The sequence below is a fragment of the Equus quagga genome, chromosome 8, assembly GCF_021613505.1.
Source record: "Equus quagga isolate Etosha38 chromosome 8, UCLA_HA_Equagga_1.0, whole genome shotgun sequence".
Lineage (NCBI taxonomy): Eukaryota > Metazoa > Chordata > Mammalia > Perissodactyla > Equidae > Equus > Equus quagga.
Window position 1 is genome coordinate 109,092,393 of NC_060274.1, and position 17,474 is coordinate 109,109,866.

The 17,474-nt window shown below is 40.3% G+C and overlaps 1 protein-coding gene across 2 annotated transcripts in view; it reads right to left on the bottom strand.

Moving 5' to 3' along the window:
- Nucleotides 1-16,049, bottom strand: part of UBE2H (ubiquitin conjugating enzyme E2 H) — a 97,831-nt gene extending 81,782 nt beyond the window's left edge. Inside the window, exon 1 of one of the 2 annotated variants that reach the window (XM_046670508.1) lies at nucleotides 15,565-16,049. In XM_046670508.1, coding sequence (XP_046526464.1) covers nucleotides 15,565-15,617 — 53 coding nt within the window. In that variant the 5' untranslated portion in view covers nucleotides 15,618-16,049. The remainder of the gene's footprint in view (nucleotides 1-15,564) is intronic. The other variant, XM_046670507.1, reaches the window with a different exon arrangement.
- Nucleotides 16,050-17,474: the final 1,425 nt, after the last annotated feature.

Genomic DNA, 17,474 nt, shown 5'->3' on the forward strand with positions numbered 1-17,474 from the left:
TATAAATATACTCTGCTCAAGAAAACAATGTGCTGTACATATTTTATAACTTTCATCATATGAAATCAGTATTATTACTAGGAAGAAAGGAGAAATGGCAAAAACATCAGCCAAAATAAAAATACACCAAAAACTGTCAAAGTAAACAAGTTTTCTCATTTAAAAGAGTAAGCTTCAATTGCTTAGAAAATTCTGAAGTCAATAAAGTGAAGTTCTACTCACAGTTAATCTTCCCATAATAACTGAGTTTCTGGTTAAAACTGCCAACTACAATTACATCAAGATTTTCATTGAAATTACATATAAAACTGCTACAAAGAAAAAAAGATAGTCAAAATAGTGAAAAATGTACTCCTTTAAGACAGAATAAAATGTTTCTAAGAGCCAACATAATGACTCTTTGCTACAATTAGCAGCTGATAAGAATATATCCTTCCGGGGTGTTTTCGTGAGGAAGACTGACCTTGAGTTAATATCTGTTGCCAATCTTCCTCTTTTGCTTGAGGAAGATTGCCACTGTGCTACCATCTGTGCCAATCTTCCTCTATTTTATGTGGGATGCCACTACAGGGTGGCTTGACAAGCAGTGCTAGGTCTGTGCCAGGGATCCAAACCTACAAACCCTGGGCTGCTGAGGCAGAGCACACAAACTTAACCACTACACCACCTGGCCAGCCCCAGTATTCCTCTCTCTTTTGAGTTAATTATATAACAAGTTAATAACAAGAAGATATGCAGGGGCCGGCCCGGTGGCGCTGCAGTTAAGTGCGCACGTTCTGCTTCGGTGGCCTGGGATTCGCCAGTTTGGATCCCGGGTGCAGACGTGGCACCACTTGGCAAGTCATGCTGTGGTAGGCGTCCCATATATAAGTAGAGAAAGATGGGCACAGATGTTAGTTCAGGGCCAATCTTCCTCAGCAAAAACAGGAGGATTGACAGATGTTGGCTCAGGGCTAATCTTCCTCAAAAAAAAAAAGAAGAAGATATGCAGACTATAATAGCATTTCATCACTACCCCACTTCCAAGTTCTTTCTGAGCTAAAGCTCTGTAAGATTATAGAATTCCTTGAGTTATGAGGCTCTTCACTAATACCTTTGCAACTCATCCTAAATTTATCTTCACTGTCACACAGAAATGTTATTATAGATCTAAAAATAGCCAAATGGAGTGTTAAATTTGCCATACAAATTGCTAAATATCCTCATAAATTTACACCCCATTTTGTTTCCAAAAAAGTAGTACCAATTTACACTTCATTCAAAATCAAACGTAACTTTGGTACAAAAGACACTAACTAAGATCAATGCACTAATACATTACAACCAAAAGTCAAACACAATTACTCACTCCAGGAAGTAGAGCCTAATTCCTCTGGCCCGTGTCAGCTACACTTAGGGACTAGCTTCCACAGAATAGAACACAGAAGGGAAAAACAGTAACTTCACAATGGAGAAAGCTGGCAAGCACCATCTTAGCCAAGTGGAGCAAGGTTAACACCATCAGTGACACCACGAGAACACAGGAATCCCCCCACCCCCGACACATCATAACCGACTAGAAGGGCACTTCACCTTTGTGGTATTCTTTGCGAAAACTCACAATGAGTTTGATACCTCACTATTATGACGTCTCATCACAAGCAAAAAAAATCAGATAAAATGAAATTGAGGAACATTCCAAAAAATGCCCAGTACTCCAAAACTGTCAAGGTAATGCAAAACAAGGAAAAAGTGAGAAACTGTCACAGACTAGAAAATAGTAAGGAGACATGACCACTAAACGTTATGTGGTATCCTGGACTGAATGCTAGAACAGAAAAGAACATTCATGGAAAAGCTGGTGAAATCCAAATAGAGGCTGGAGTTAGCTCACAGTAACGTACCAACGTGGGTTTCTTAGTTTCGACAAATGTGCCACAGTGATACAAAAAGATGACGGAGTGATAACTAGAACTGGGTGAGGAACAGGAACTCTCTGACCTATCTTTGCAACTTTTCTGTAAATCTAAAATAAAAGTCCACCTAAAAAAAGCAAAAGCTATCAAACATTAAGGCAAAAACAGTAGAAAAGAAGAAGGGATGCTTACACACCAAGGCTTCTTTTATAAAATCATCCCAACTTAAAAAAAATTAAGCACCTAAAGTTTTTATACATGCTTAGCTGTCTTGAGACTAATAATTAAAATTACTATAACACGAAGCAAAACTGATCCACTATAGGACCTAGAGAGTTTAAATATCAACGAAAACGTTGGCAACTAAATTTCTGCCAAAGATATATTTAAAATATCTGGAGAGTATTAAAAGACATAAAGGTGAAATATTCAAATACTTAAGCACCGAACTGTTTCAAACTCTGATAAGATCCTATCATAGCTCTGGGCATATTCTTCTACTCAATTATACTCCCAATTCCCTGGTTTACCTTTTAAAAACCAAAACATAATTTAGGTAATTAAATACATAAAATTTTAAAGGAACAGCATGCTGCCATTCTATCCTGATAAAAGTGTCCATAAGACAGGGACTCTTTACGGGGCTTACTTTATTTTTTAAATTATTGACAGAGCACATACAATTCAGACACCTCAAGAATACAAAATGCAATGGCATATAATCTATTGTTGTAAAGAGATACCAGAACATTTATATTAAAACCTACCAAGTCTGGCGCTGGCCCCATGGCCAAGTGGTTGAGTTTGTACGCTCTGCTTCAGTGGCCCAGGGTTTTGCCGATTCGGATCCTGGGCACAGACATGGCACTGCTCATCAGGCCATGCTGAGGCAGTGTCCCACATGCCACAACTAGAAGGACCCACAACTAAAAACACACAACTATGTACTGGGGGGTTTGGGAGAAAAAGGAAAAATAAAATCTTTTAAAAAAAACAAAACCTACTAAGTCATTTTAATTTTTTCTTTATGATTTTTACATTCATAAATAGGATTAACTGCAACACTAGGCTATAATGTTTTAATTCTATTTTTCACATAACAAATGTGGCTACTAAGTAGTAAAACTGATTTTATAAAACACAGATGAAAAGCAGACTCCTTATTTCAACCTTGGCTTCTATTTTTTTATATCAATAATAAAAACAAAGTTACAGTAGTTTACTCTCCTAATCTGAAGTAGTAGAGCCAGCCATTAGTATTTCTTAAACTGTTACTTAAGGCCACAAATGCTATCGCCTAGAAAGAATATAATTATTCATTTCAACTCAAAGAGCTCTTATATTCAGAAAGCAACTATTGCTTTGTAATATTATTATTTGCATTCCAGGTTTTCTCCAAGTAGAAAAACATGCTAAAATCTAGGTAAGGGTAATATCTACTAAAATTTAACTTTAAATAATAAAATGTCATCAGAACTTCATCAGTGCTGACAAAACACTCCAGGAATGACATTTAAGAAATAGAACAGCCAGAACTAACAGGCTAAAATCATTACATTTTATCCAATTCATTCAAATGAGTAATAAGTCCTGATTTAAAAGCACACAAGTCATACACTAATTTCTGATTCTAGAAAAAAGAGAATTTCTAATTCTACTTCCTACTAAGCAAACAGAAAGACAAGACACATATCTCTGTCAATTAAGATAATAATCCAGTCCAAAGGCTTGAGTATGTATACCAGGTCAACAAAAAATTTTTAAAGATAAGAAAATAAATGAGAATAAGCACAAGCAGACACGGTATTTCGTTAGTCGTTTTTTGAATTACAAGATGCAAAGCGACTAACAAGTCACCCTGGGAATAAGCTCCAATGGGGCAGGGGACTACGCCCAAGTATCTTGCCTGAGGGGCACAGGAGGATGCTGGGTGACAGAGACCTCTAGACTGCCCACTTTGAAGACTTAAAGAAAACAGCATCTTCTGGGGCCGGCCTGTGGCCAAGTGGTTGAGTTCGCGCACTCCTCTTCGGCAGCCCAGGGTTTCAACGGTTCAAATTCTGGGCGCAGACAGGGCACCACTCATCAGGCCATGGTGAGGCAGCATCCCACATGCCACAACTGGAAGGACCCACAACTAAATATGGACAACTATGTACCGGGGGGCTTTGGGGAGAAAAAGGAAAAATTAAAAAAAAAATCTTTAAAAAAAGAAAATAGCATCTTCTGAATCTCATAAATACTGACCAGACTGTACAAAACTGGCTTGGAAAAACCAAATTCTTAGGAGGCAAGGAGAGACTAGGACCTTTAAAACACAAGCACACAAAACTCAGGTGCCAAGTTTCATTGTGTCTGACTTCACTGAACAGATTCAAGGCAAATCTAAGGCATAGGCTATTTTTACACTCAGACGCTGCAAAGCAAAACTGTAAACAACTATACATTTTTAGCATAAGTAAATTAGAGTTTGATAAACAACTGCCAAACTGCACAAACTGAAACAGGTCAAGTATACTCTGATTTTTCAAACTCCTAGAAAAAAGAAGCGGGGTTCACTACTAGTTTTCATTAAGCTTGAATGTAAGATACCATAAAGGATCTGGAAATACCATATCTCCAAAGGTTTACTTATGTACTTTCCTGATAGTGAATTGAACTGTCTTGTTCAATTTCTAGAAATTAGTCAAAGTATAAGCTAGGAACACTAATAAAAAACTGATATAGACTGAAATATATGAAATGAAATTATAGTCTTTATGAGCCACCAATAGTTTTCCTGTTATATCACGGTTTACATGTTATAAAACTCTTAGCTAAATCTCAAACAAAGGAAAAGCCACATTAATTACTCAAAGAGAGAATCTGGTACCTAACTATTCTTACTCAAGAGCCTGTAGAAAGAAAAGATAAAAGCAAGTAAGTGTTCACAAGATCATGCATGACTCAATACAGGTATACTCAAAAATATGTCATCTGATAATCAAAGAGAGCATTCAAGAGCTGCCTTTCTTTATTGCCAGGAGAAATGGGCAGCAATCTAGATAATCAGACTAAAGAACACACTGAAAGGTCTACTTCCTCTCCTTCTTCCACCCAAACAAAACTGACTTAAAAGAAAAATATTGTGGTGGTGTTTTTTAAAAAATCTCTAAGGATATAAATGAATAAAGAGGCAAAATATAGGGGTTTTTTTCTTTATTTATTATCAAGATGATGGCGGTTGTGAATTGAATTGGTAAAATTAACAGATGCTAATAATGTCAAATTGTGTTGCCAAGATCGGTGATTCTGTCATCAAACATGTATTATGTTCTACATTTTAATATACTTACTTAAATATACTTTAAGCAACATTAAGATCAGCCACCAAGTTAAGATAAAGAGCTAAAACTCCTTGTTAGAAAATGCTACAAGCATTTAAAATGCATTTCCTTCCTGTATTTACCCAAAGAATGTAAATATAATTTATAATAAAAATCCACAGTGTCCAAGGATCTACATCATGGCACTGTGTGGCTTAGAGATCTGACCAAGTACCAACTCACAGTTGTAGGACCTAAAGGACATAGAAAAGTGACCGTGTGTTAATGAAAAAAAGCAAATCCAGTTTCTTTCCTTTGGAGTGAAACAAAAAAGGTTATGTGGTTTCAAGTTTGTTGCCAAGGAGACTTACTAATTTATTTACAGATTTAGGTAAGTAGATTAGCAAAAGGTACTGAACATTCAGCAGTCTATAAGGCCATAAAACAATATTTCCAACTATATTATGGACACTATTCCAACCGAATCAACCTTCTATAGATAGATGCTACAATGGAAATGTTTACCCAAATTTTTTAATTAACCTTTCAGAAACTATCTACACAATATAAAGTCAACTGATTGAAAAGCAATATTCAGATAACCAGTTACACTGGCACCATTTGGACAAAATAACTCAATTTATTTTCACTAAGCTGAGTAGTAACCCCATTGCTTCTGAGGTAACACGAACCAGGCGCACTCTGTATCTTTCTATTTATATTACCTCAACTAAGATTTTATAACCCAAGAAACCTTGAAAAGTGTTTAGATAAAAGATACATGGAAAAAGAAACCTTTTGCTTAATACGAAACCACCAGCCACCTTTCCCAAGTATCTGGTGAGGTACAGAGAATTACAATAACCACAGTACCTGCCCATAAAAATATGACAATTCTTCTCAAATGTGATGCCCTACCTGAGAATCACTAATAGAACAACTGCCTCTCAAAAGTACACACTAACTTTTCTGTGTTTTCAAAGGTTTCCAGAACGCACTTGCACTACCCTATGGCAATCAGAAAATAATACACTAACAGACATGCTCAGAGTCCCGTCCTTGTGTGTGACTACTGACCCAAAGTCTACCCACCGAATAAACTGTCATTGACTCCAACCTGAAACAGCCATAAACCAAGTTGTCTTTTTTCTTGTTAGCCAAGGTAAAAGTTTCAGCTATCAGTAATAGGTATTAATTTTTTAAGCACAATGCACGTAAACACCTATCTATAAATTCAAATGTTTGTAATTTATGAGAATGTGATCATAACTTTTACAAAGCAGTCTAATTTTTTATCTCAATGTCTATGAATTTAACCTATGAAATAACCCACATACGATGCCAAAAACTAAAAAAACAAACAAAACATCCCACCATTTTGTTAAAAATTAACTTTATAAAAGATGCCAGGGGGGCAGGCCCCGGGGCCGAGTGGTTAAGTTCGCACACTCCGCTTTGGCAGCCCGGGGTTTTGACGGTTCAGATCCTGGGTGCGGACATGGCACCGCTCGTCAGGCCATGCTGAGGTGGCATCCCACATAGCACAACCAGATGGACCTACAACTAGAGTATACAACTATATACTGGGGGGCTTTGGGGAGAAGAAGGGAAAAAAAAAGATTGACAACAGTTGTTAGCTCAGGTGCCAACCTAAAAAAATAGAATAAAATAAAATAAAAAGATGCCAGGAAAATATATTAAGGGACATCCTAACTCTTTGAATCCTCTTCCAGTTCTGCCATTGATGTGCTGTTGGTTCCTTTTACCTGAACTTAGTCCATATGAAAATTGAAGATACTATTCAGACCTCAACAGAGTCCTATGTAGATATCTGTAAACTGCTGTAAATGTAAACTTGAGGTGCTAAGTAAAACTAATGTTAAAAAAAAATTTCTGAGGTCGGCCCGTGGCTGAGCGGTTAAGTTTGTGCTCTCTGCTTCGGTGGCCCAGGGTTTCGCCGGTTCGGATCCTGGGCGCGGATATGGCACCGCTCATCAGGCCATGCTGAGGCAGCGTCCCACATAGCACAACCAGAGGCACTCACAACTAGAACATATAACTATGTACTGGGGGGCTTTGGGGAGAAAAAAAAAAGAAGACTGGCAATAGTTGTTAGCTCAGGTGCCAATCTTTAAATAAAAAAAATAAAAAATACTTACCATGTCTTCTTAGACGAGGGTAACAAAAGAAAAAATAAACAAGTGGGACTCCACCAAACTAAAGAGCTTCTGCAAGGCAAAAGAAACTAGGATCAAAACAAAAAGACAACCCACCAATTGGGAGAAAATGTTTGCAAATCATATATCCGACAAGGGGCTAATCTTCCTAATACATAAAAAACTCATACAACTGAACAACAAAAAAACAAACAGCCTGATCAAAACATGGGCAGAGGATATAAGCAGACATTTTTCCAAAGAAGACATGCAGATTGCCAATAAGCACATGAAAAGATGTTCAACATCACTAATCATCAAGGAAATGCACATCGAAACTACACCAAGATACCACCTTAAACCTGTTAAAATGGCTATAATCACTAAGACTAAAAAGAACAAATGTTGGAGAGGGTGTGGACAAAAGCGAACCCTCATACACTGCTAGAAGGAATGGAAACTGGTGTAGCCACTATGGAAAACAGTATGGAGATTACTCAAAACACTAAAAATAGAAATACCATATGACCCAGCTATCCCACTACTGGGTATCTACCCAAACAATTTGAACCAACAATCCAAAGTAACATATGCACCCCTATGTTCATTGTAGCACTATTCACAATAGCCAAGATGTGGAAGCAATCCAAGTGCCCATCAAGCGATGATGGGATAAAGATGTACTATATACACAGTGGAATACTACTCAGCCATTAAAAAAGATAAAATTATCTCATTTGCAACAACATGGATTGACCTGGATGGTATTATGTTAAGTGAAATAAGCCAGGCTGAGAAAGTCAACCACCATATGATTTCACTCATATGTGGAAGATGATAAACACACAGACCAAGAGAACAGCTCAGTGTTACCAAGGGAAGTGGGCTGGGGGTTGGCACAGGGGGTAAAGGGGAGGACTTACATGGAGATGGACAAGAAATAATGTACAACTGACATTCACAATGCTGTAAACTATTATGAACTCAATTAAAAAAATTCTTATCAATAACCTACAAAAAGAAAAGGGTACCATCAACAAAAACTGTGCTCACATTTTCAAAAAGGTATAGAGTCTTACCAGCCAATGCAAAAATAAGTTATTTGTAACCATAATTCCTAAAGTACCATTTCAAAGGGCCACAAAATAAAAATATTTCACAATGAACATTTAATTCACTAATTTTGAAAGGGGGAGAGGGAAGAGCAGCTACAAAACTAGCTTTGACAGAGTTAGGTTAGAAATTAATGCTTTAGGATCACGCTATTTAATGGGACGCCTTTAAAATACACAATAGAAACAAGAGTTTTGTGTCACAATCTAATTGTGTATAAAATACAGATCGTCAGTAAAAGTTAAATTCAAGCCACCTGTTAAAAAATTAAATATATACCTACCACATGATCCAGCTATTCATTCCTATATATATACTCAAGAGAAAAGAAAGTATATGTCCATACAAACGTTACTAACAGCTTTACCTGTAATAGCCCCAAATTGGAACTAACCAAATGTCCAGAAAGAAGTGTTGCATAAACGAACTGTGGTATACCCATACAATGAAATACCACTCAGCAATAAAAAGAAAAGAACTACATGTTAACTACATGGGTGAATCTCAAAATGTGATGAAAGAATCCACACAAAAAGAGTATATACTGTATGATTCCATTTATACAAAATTCTAGAAAATGCCAAATAATCTATGGTGATAGAAATCAGGTCAATGGTTGGCGGAGAGGGAGGAAAAGACTACCTAGGGGCACAAGAAACTTTTGGGGGAAGACGAATACGTTTACTATCTTGATTGTGGTGATAGGCTTCATGGGTGATACTAATGTCAAAACTTATCAAATTTATCATTTTAAATATGTACAGTTATTTTATATCATTTATATCTCAATAAAAACCAAAAAGAAAAAACTTAAGATATCAAAACTAATTCTACAGCTCTTGCCAGTCAGATCTATCTGCTCACAAATATATTTAATCTACCAACTCAATGTAGGCACTTCAAGAAGTTAAAAAGTATCCCTAATTTGAGGATCACCAGTATGACAAAAACATGAAAGTTTAAACAGAGATCATTACTCCTCTTTCATCACTATTCCAGGCTGACTGCTTCAGAGCTGAAACGACACCAACTAAAACAAAACAGAACAAAATGAAAGCCAACTGAGTGTGGGACCCCAAGCTTTTTACTAAATGTTTTGATTCAAATGTTTACCTTCTTTGATCTAGAATCGCATTTTTGGAAAATAGAAATAAGCCAAAAATACAAGAAAAGTCTTATACACAAGGATGTTAATTTCAATCTTATCACAGAAAAATGGCAGAGAATTAAATCAGTGGCACCGGAACAGAATGGCATATAACATGAGCTATTCATTATGTCTAATGTTTTTAACTGGGAAAAACCAGTTGCAAAAATATTAAGCAAAAACAAGGCATACATAATACGATCAACAGGTTGAAAATAACATACCCTGAGGGGAATAAAAAACTGATACGAAAAAATACCATAGTATTAACATTTGAGGACAATGGTTCCTAAAACTGTGGTCCCTGTACCAATGGCATCAGCATCAGCTGGAAACTTGTTAGAAATGCAAGTTCTCAGGCCCCACACCCTAGCTCTACTGAATCAGACAACTCCAGACGTGGGACCCAGTAACCTGTTTTAATATACCCTCCAGGTAATCAAGATCACAATAACTTTCAGAACCACTCTTTACAGGATAGGATTATGAGTGCCAGTTTTCTTTCCCTTTTTGTAACATACATTTTCCTCAATTATCCTACTACTTTTATAATCCAAGTAAGTTTTTTCATTAAAGTATTTTACTAAAACATATACTGTGGGTCTACAGTTAAAAAGCTATTACAGGGTAAGCACTTCTGCAAGTCTGAATTGCATGCCTAAAAATCCAATGATTCTTGGAACCGTCCAATCTGTTAAGCCTGAATAAGAAAATAAATTTAAAAATATATATAGGGGCCAGCCCCGTGGCGCAGCGGTTAAGTTCGCACGTTCCGCTTCTCGGCAGCCCGGGGTTCGCCGGTTCCGATCCCGGGTGTGGACATGGCACAGCATGGCACGCCATGCTGTGGTAGGCATCCCATATATAAAGTAGAGGAACATGGGCACGGATGTTAGCTCAGGGCCAGCCTTCCTCAGAAAAAAGAGGAGGACTGGCAGTAGTTAGCTCAGGGCTAATCTTCCTCCAAAAAAAAAAAATATATATATATATATATAAATAAAATGCAGGTCAAGGTGCTGGAAAAATTGCACAATAGAAAACCAACCAATCCAGGTCTTTGTAACACATGCATACAAACAGGGTAAGGGACTTTTATGGGTTGCATATGCGAAAGATCTTCTTCCTCTAAAAGTTGAATTCTTAGGCTTGTGTGTAATTTACTAGAACTACACTACAGGAGTCAGATTTTCTGAAGCTGTGAATTCTTACTCACGTAGGTTCCTGCTTAACCAAAATAAGAACCAGTATGTTATATTTGTCACCAAAATCTAGGCAGAGAAGACAAATTCAGAACACCAGGAGTTGCTAAAGCTTTAACTTTTAGCTTGAAGACCATAAAACTGTTCCCCGTTCCACCTCATCAAGTCACTACAACAGAGGCCATAGGAAATAAAAGACAAATCACAGGTTCCCAAGTGACACTGGAGCTAGTGAAAAGATTACAGAATTGTCTACACTTTGAGCATAAATTAAAAAGTAACAAAGACTACTAACTTAGGGATAAAATAACTACTGACAGCAAAATACTAAAGTTGAAGTCACAAATGGCTACACATTTTAATGTTTGTTCTTGTTTCCATTTTTCAGCAACTATCTTTTAAATAACCGAAATATAGATCCCCATACATCCACATCCCATCACATAAAATTCATTTTAACCTTTCCATTTCTTGAAAAGTCAATTCTGAAAGTAAATACAAGTTATGCAAAAAGCAAGGTGATACATACAGTGCTGACCTGCTATAAATACAGCCTGTGCTGATTTTTTTTCATTGTTTAACTAGTTACATAAGCACCATGACCACCCACACTGAATTTTTCACTACTGAACCCCCAGCACCTAGTCCCAAGCGTAGCACAAAGTGGGTGTTCAAATGTTTGCGGGGAGGAACTTGTAATAGAAAACTTCTGAAACTCTAAAGCAGACATCCAGGATTCTGTAAGATTCACTAATATTGTTAACGAATTTAATATAAGACACTGCCCCTTTTCTGACTATCATTCTTAAACTTTAGGAGGGGAAGCTTACATTTCTACCACACTTTTGAATCCCTGCATGAGTCAGTTAAGCACATTTAAAGTGGGAGTGTATCCTGTTTTAAGTTACTGCACTCCCTCTGAAAAAGGGAATCTTTGAAAACTCTTGGTATTATAAGTTCCAAAATCTCACGCCAATAACCAACAGTGTATGCCAAGTCTCCATTATTATCAGATTCACTTTTCTGATTTAACCTTAATTTTTCTGAACATTTCTGTACTCAGAAGTCAGGCTTTCCTCTCCTCTTTTTACCCCTTGAAAATACACTTGATCCTGTAACACCACTCACAAGGCCTCCCCAGTCCCTTCTTCTTTTGTATATAAACACTCTGGTCACACACTCCATCAGCTGTTTGGAAGCTCCGCCCCTCCTTCTTTTCCGGGTAGTAACAGAGCAGCCAATGAGCTGAGAGGAGCTGTGCCTGCGGCCTTTTGCCTGCATACGCTTTTCCAAAACAAGCAGCTCCAGCCTTCAGCAGGGGCCACTGGTTCACAGATAAAAGGATCACCAGGCTGTGCAACAGGGTGAGTCCAGTAACCCCCACCAACAAGGAAACCCGTGTAATCTGAGCTGTTTGTTCCTCCACCAGGGAGAATTTAAACCGATATTCCTTTAGGGCAAATCACGCTTTAAGGTCACCAGAGTCCCAGTTCTCAGAAAATCTAAATAATCAGCCCGGTTTGAGATGGAAACCGCAAGGGTTGCCAGGCTGGAACAGCACATTATCACCAATCTACCTGACTTTGCAAACAAATGGCCACACTATTTATGGCCATTCCACAGGATCTGAGGTAATCGCAAGTTTTTTGATTGGGACACATTCCTACAGGGCCCAAAAGTCATGTACATCGTTTGTAGGCTCCTGGAGAGGTTTGCACAACCCTCAGCAAAGGATCAGAAGAGAAACAATGAATGAGTCAGAGTTTCAGAACATAATCGCCCAGCAGATTATTAAGTGCATTGGTGCAAAACACTCACTCCCTGCATAACTTGGGAGTCAGCTCTCCTCCTACCAACCGGTCACAAAAGAAATATCACCGACTCCAAACAACCAGAGATGGTGTCTCCGAAAGAACCTACTGAGGTGGTGGAAAGCAGCAGCCAATTAGTTACACATCCTCTTCTCTCCCTACCCCCACACTATTTTCATACTATACAGGTTCCCTGCCAGGCTGTAAATCGTGGTGGCATAATTATGCTCAGGAGACATCCCAAAATGGGCTGAAACAGGAGATTGCAATGAAACCAGCCATCGGCCTCCACACCAAAGAAACCATCAAGGGGCACCAAGGGGCAAAAAGCAAGTACATTCCTTCAGATCTTTTCTACTTCCTCTCCACCATCTTTCATTTTCAACCCCTGGCCCTTTCACAAAATTGTACTCATTTTAATAGTGGGTTGCGGAATTTTTCCTTAAATTTTTTGCTAAATATACCTTGCTCAAAGAGTGTCGGCTCCATTTGGGCCTACGGATGTGAATTCAACAGAGAAAGGAGGCCACAAAATCTCTCACCCCTACAACACACATGCACAAACAAAAGGAAATACGAAAATTTTAACTTCCAAACTACATTAGACCAGAAAATAACAAACACGAGACAAAGATAACCTCTAGCTTTTAAATTCCAAGACTGTTGTCCTCCTATCTCGGAGATCTACGATTTTAAAGCGCCTCTGCTTTCTTTTGTCAGAAAGGAGGAAGGTGGGGAAAGAACAGAAGGCCAATGCATCTTTGCCTTTCTTCATCTTCAACTAAAAATAAGCTATGAAATAAGCCACTTAGGGGAAGAAAAAAAGAAAGACACCCTGCTGTTCTTTGTCTGTTTTCCTCTCCCTCTCCACCCCCCACACCCTGACTCCTAAATGCGGTAATCATTCTAGATGCCACAACTACTAAATGAACAAAAGGCACTGTATAGAAAAGGCATCAGGTCAAGTTAGGCCTCACCCTTTATCCTCAATCTTCTAAAAATATATATGTACATAATTTGAGAACCTGACATTGATCAAAAACAGCTGGAATTCTCTCTCCCACCCCCATCCCAATTAAACATTAGGTAGAAATTTGCATTAGGTGTGACAGTAACTCTCAATTCAAGATAAAAATAACTCAGATTCTGCTACTATGTCATTTCCTAGTTTCTAAACAAAAATAAAATTCGAAACTGCTTTGTGTAAAATGTACACACAGCCATAGTTACAAGTTTTCCTGCAGCCTTAAGAAAAGTCAACATTACTATCATTCACACATTTACAAAACTCAATCACAGCCACAAAGAGCTCATAAAGAGTCAATTTCACTTGTGCCTAGACATATATTTGGTACATAACATATACTTTATTACTTGCTCCTCTCTCTAATCTTCACTTCTACCTCCCTCAAATTCTAAACTTGAAACCCTGGAACTTAGAAGTTTATCTACTGTTCCTAATTTCTAGGCAAATTTTCCTGAGCGAGAGGAAAAACACCTTCTTATTCCTGAAAAGATTACGGAAAAAAAAAAAATTATCTTGCCCAGGCAACTTCCCTCCCATCCCCCACTTCCAAACCAAATGCAAAAACTACTTTTTTAAAACTTCAGCGAATCCCCTGAGAATTTGACAATAATCATCGATCTCTACAGAGAGGTAAAACATCCAATCAAAAACAGTAACAAATAAAAGGAAGAAAGAAAGAATTCACCTGAAGAATCTAGCCAAACAACTTGAGTTATATAAACAAAATCCTGCAACAGGGGGAAATGGTGGGGGGATGGGGGGTGGGAAGGAGAAAGAGAAGCAGGAGACAGGACTTTTTAACTGCGTTTCACACACTACCCACCCCCCAGGGATTAGTTGTTCAGAACACTGGGCTCATTTCCTCTCTCCCCCCACCCTGTAAATTACCCCTCAAAAAAAGGTCTCAATTTGTCACAGGAACCTTCGCGAATTTCCCTAGCTGGTCATGAAATAATCAGTCTGGACTCGAACCAAAACCACTGCCTGAAGGACTCTTATCAGTTAGAGCTTTCCCACTGCTACCTCCAGAGTATATACAGTTGGGGGGAGGGGGGGTAGGTAAATAAAGGGTGTCACTTGGCAAGACCAGGGCAATTATCCCCCAAGAACTGTATCCTCATAGAAGGAGCTGGCTTAAGTGCCTAGCACAGGGGCTGTTTTGTCAGAGATCCTCTTTCTCTCCCTCCCCCCAGCTGTCATATCCACAGTATGTAAGGTGGCTTGCTGGAGGGCCTGGGGGTCCTCACCACATACAACTATGGGTGGGACAGGCTTTGTCAGTGAAAAGAAACACAGTGGGGTTCTCCTAGGGCCCAGAAAGCTGAAAAGGGGTCCCTGATTTAAAACACCCAGAGCTCTTTATTACAAGAGGGGGCACTGAGCAGACTACTCTCTTCCTAATATAGAAAGGAATTAGGGATAAAGGAGGTCACTTGAGTTACCCCAGTTCAAGAAGCATGTGAGTGGAGGGAATGGAGGTATCTCAAGAAAGGGAGAAAGGCCTCACCCTTGGGAATTTTTATCTCAACTCCCTAAATCCAGAGCGAGCAAAACGGAGAGAGAGACCCTAAAGGTGGGCTCGGCGGTGAAAATGTGGCTGGTCCCGCAAAAAAAAAAAAAAGGCCGTCCTGGGAGTCCAAACGTCGTAGAGGAAAGTCATGGGCACTGGGGGTGCAGGAAGACCGAGGAACAACGCACATTTCGGGGTGCTGTAGATAAAGGGGGAGCTTAAAAGGCTGTGGGTTCCTGGGAGGTGCCAAGGAGCCGCCGTAGGCACTGGAGTGGGGGGGGGGGGGAGCCTCGGACAGTGGCCTGGACTGCCCCAGGGCCCCGCTTGGGTTTCAGGGGGTGCCCTGGGCATCCCTACACCGCCCCCACATACAGCTCGAATCGCCCCTCCACGAAGGATACAGCTTGACCACGTCCGTGTCCATCCGCCTCTTGCCCGGACTGGGGGATGACATGGTGTCGCCGCTGCCTCCCCGTCGCCTGCGCCGCCGCCGCCTCTCTGCCTTCCTCGGCCCGTCTGTCACGGGCCCTGGGCCCCGGCTCTGAGGAGCCCGCGGCCGCGCCGGCTCCTCGATGGAGGTGGCAACACCCCCGCGGTCCTGTCCGGTCCCGTCAGCCGCCGCCGCCGCCGCCGCCCCCCGCACGGGGGAACACCGGGCACTGTCCGGCCGAGTGGGGGTGGGGACCCCGCAGCGCCCGGCTCGGGCTGCCCGTCTCCGGCTGTGGTTCCGCCGCGGCCCGGCCCCAGCGCTCCTCTGCGCCGCGCGACGCTCCCTCCTGACTGCTCTAGCTCCCTCGCCTACTCGCCCGCTCACCCTCTCGCCGGCTCCCTGGCAGCCACCACGACAAGCGGACTACTCCTGCTCTGTCGGCCTCTCTACCCGAGCCTCGCTCTGGGCGCCGTGACGTCACCTCTGTGACGTCATCGGCGGGGCGGGTCTAGCCGGCGAAAGGGGTGGGGTGCCGCCGCCGCCGCGGCGTGGACTTTCCCGGGGGATTCTGGGAGATGTAGTTCCTCTTTCTCCTGCCTCCACAGCCCTCTGCCCCCTCCCCCAACACCCCCACACATATCATCGCTCAACTGCCAGCGTCGTTACCATCACCATAAACGATAATAGTAAATAATGGCAATATTATTACATTCATGTGTTTTAGGCGAATGAACCACTTTCTCATACACTGTTAAAAAGGCTGTTTATTTGATTTGAGGAGGCCAAAGGGGCAATTACTCAGACAACAAAATCTGCAAATTCCCACAACACCAGCTTCTCGACATTCTGCTCCCTCCTTGGATGGCGAGATTTGTTTGCAGCGATTGTAGACTATAGCAAGGCTTCTTCAGAGCTTGCACACCAAAGTTCATTACCCTGCATGTGTACTGCACCACTATTTCAAGGATTAGAGTTGAGGCAGCAAGGTGGCAAGGCCAGAAATAATTTAGGACTGACATCCTTCCTCTCTGGAGATAATTTCACAAAAACATGACTGATAGAAGCGGAAATACCCCAAATATACTATAGGTCAGGGCAAAGATAGTTCTACCCTCCAAACTGCTATACCAATCCTATATACTCCATCATTCATTCAATAAATATTTATTGATCACCTGTGCACTAATCACTCTGCTGGACATGAGTATAATATGATGAACTAAGAAAGACTTTAAACTTACACAGCCTCCCAATATGGTCTGTGGATCTAGCCTATCAGCCTCACTTGGGAACTTAGAAATTCGGGCTACAGCTTCACCTCAGACCTACTGAATTAGAATTTACAGTTTAACAGTGTCCCCAGGTGATTCCTGTATGTGGTGAAGTTTGAGAGACACTGCTCTACAAGGCACTCCAAAAGAAGTGACATGGAGCCCAGGAGTCAACCAGGCAAAGGGGCAGGAAAGCATCCTAGGCATCTGCTGTATTAATGTCATGTATTTGCTGCCAACTAGTTTCAAATTTTTTATCTATTCCCTTGTTCCCATGAATACACTTGTACTTTGTCAGACCACGTGCTGTGAGTTGGGCCTCCTTACATAACCACCCCCCCCATGCAGCAGCAATCAGCTCAAGTTGAATATTGTTTGCTCTTGTCATTCTGTCCCTCAAAAATATCCACTATTTGTGTGCACGTGGTAAACATATATAACATAAAATTTACCATTTTAACAATTTTAAAGTGTACAATTCAGTGGCATTAAATACATTCACAGTGTTGTGCAACCATCACTACTATCCATCTCCAGAACGTTTTCATCATCCCAAACAGAAATTTCTGTACCCACTGAACGTTGATTCCTCATTCATTCCCCACTCCCC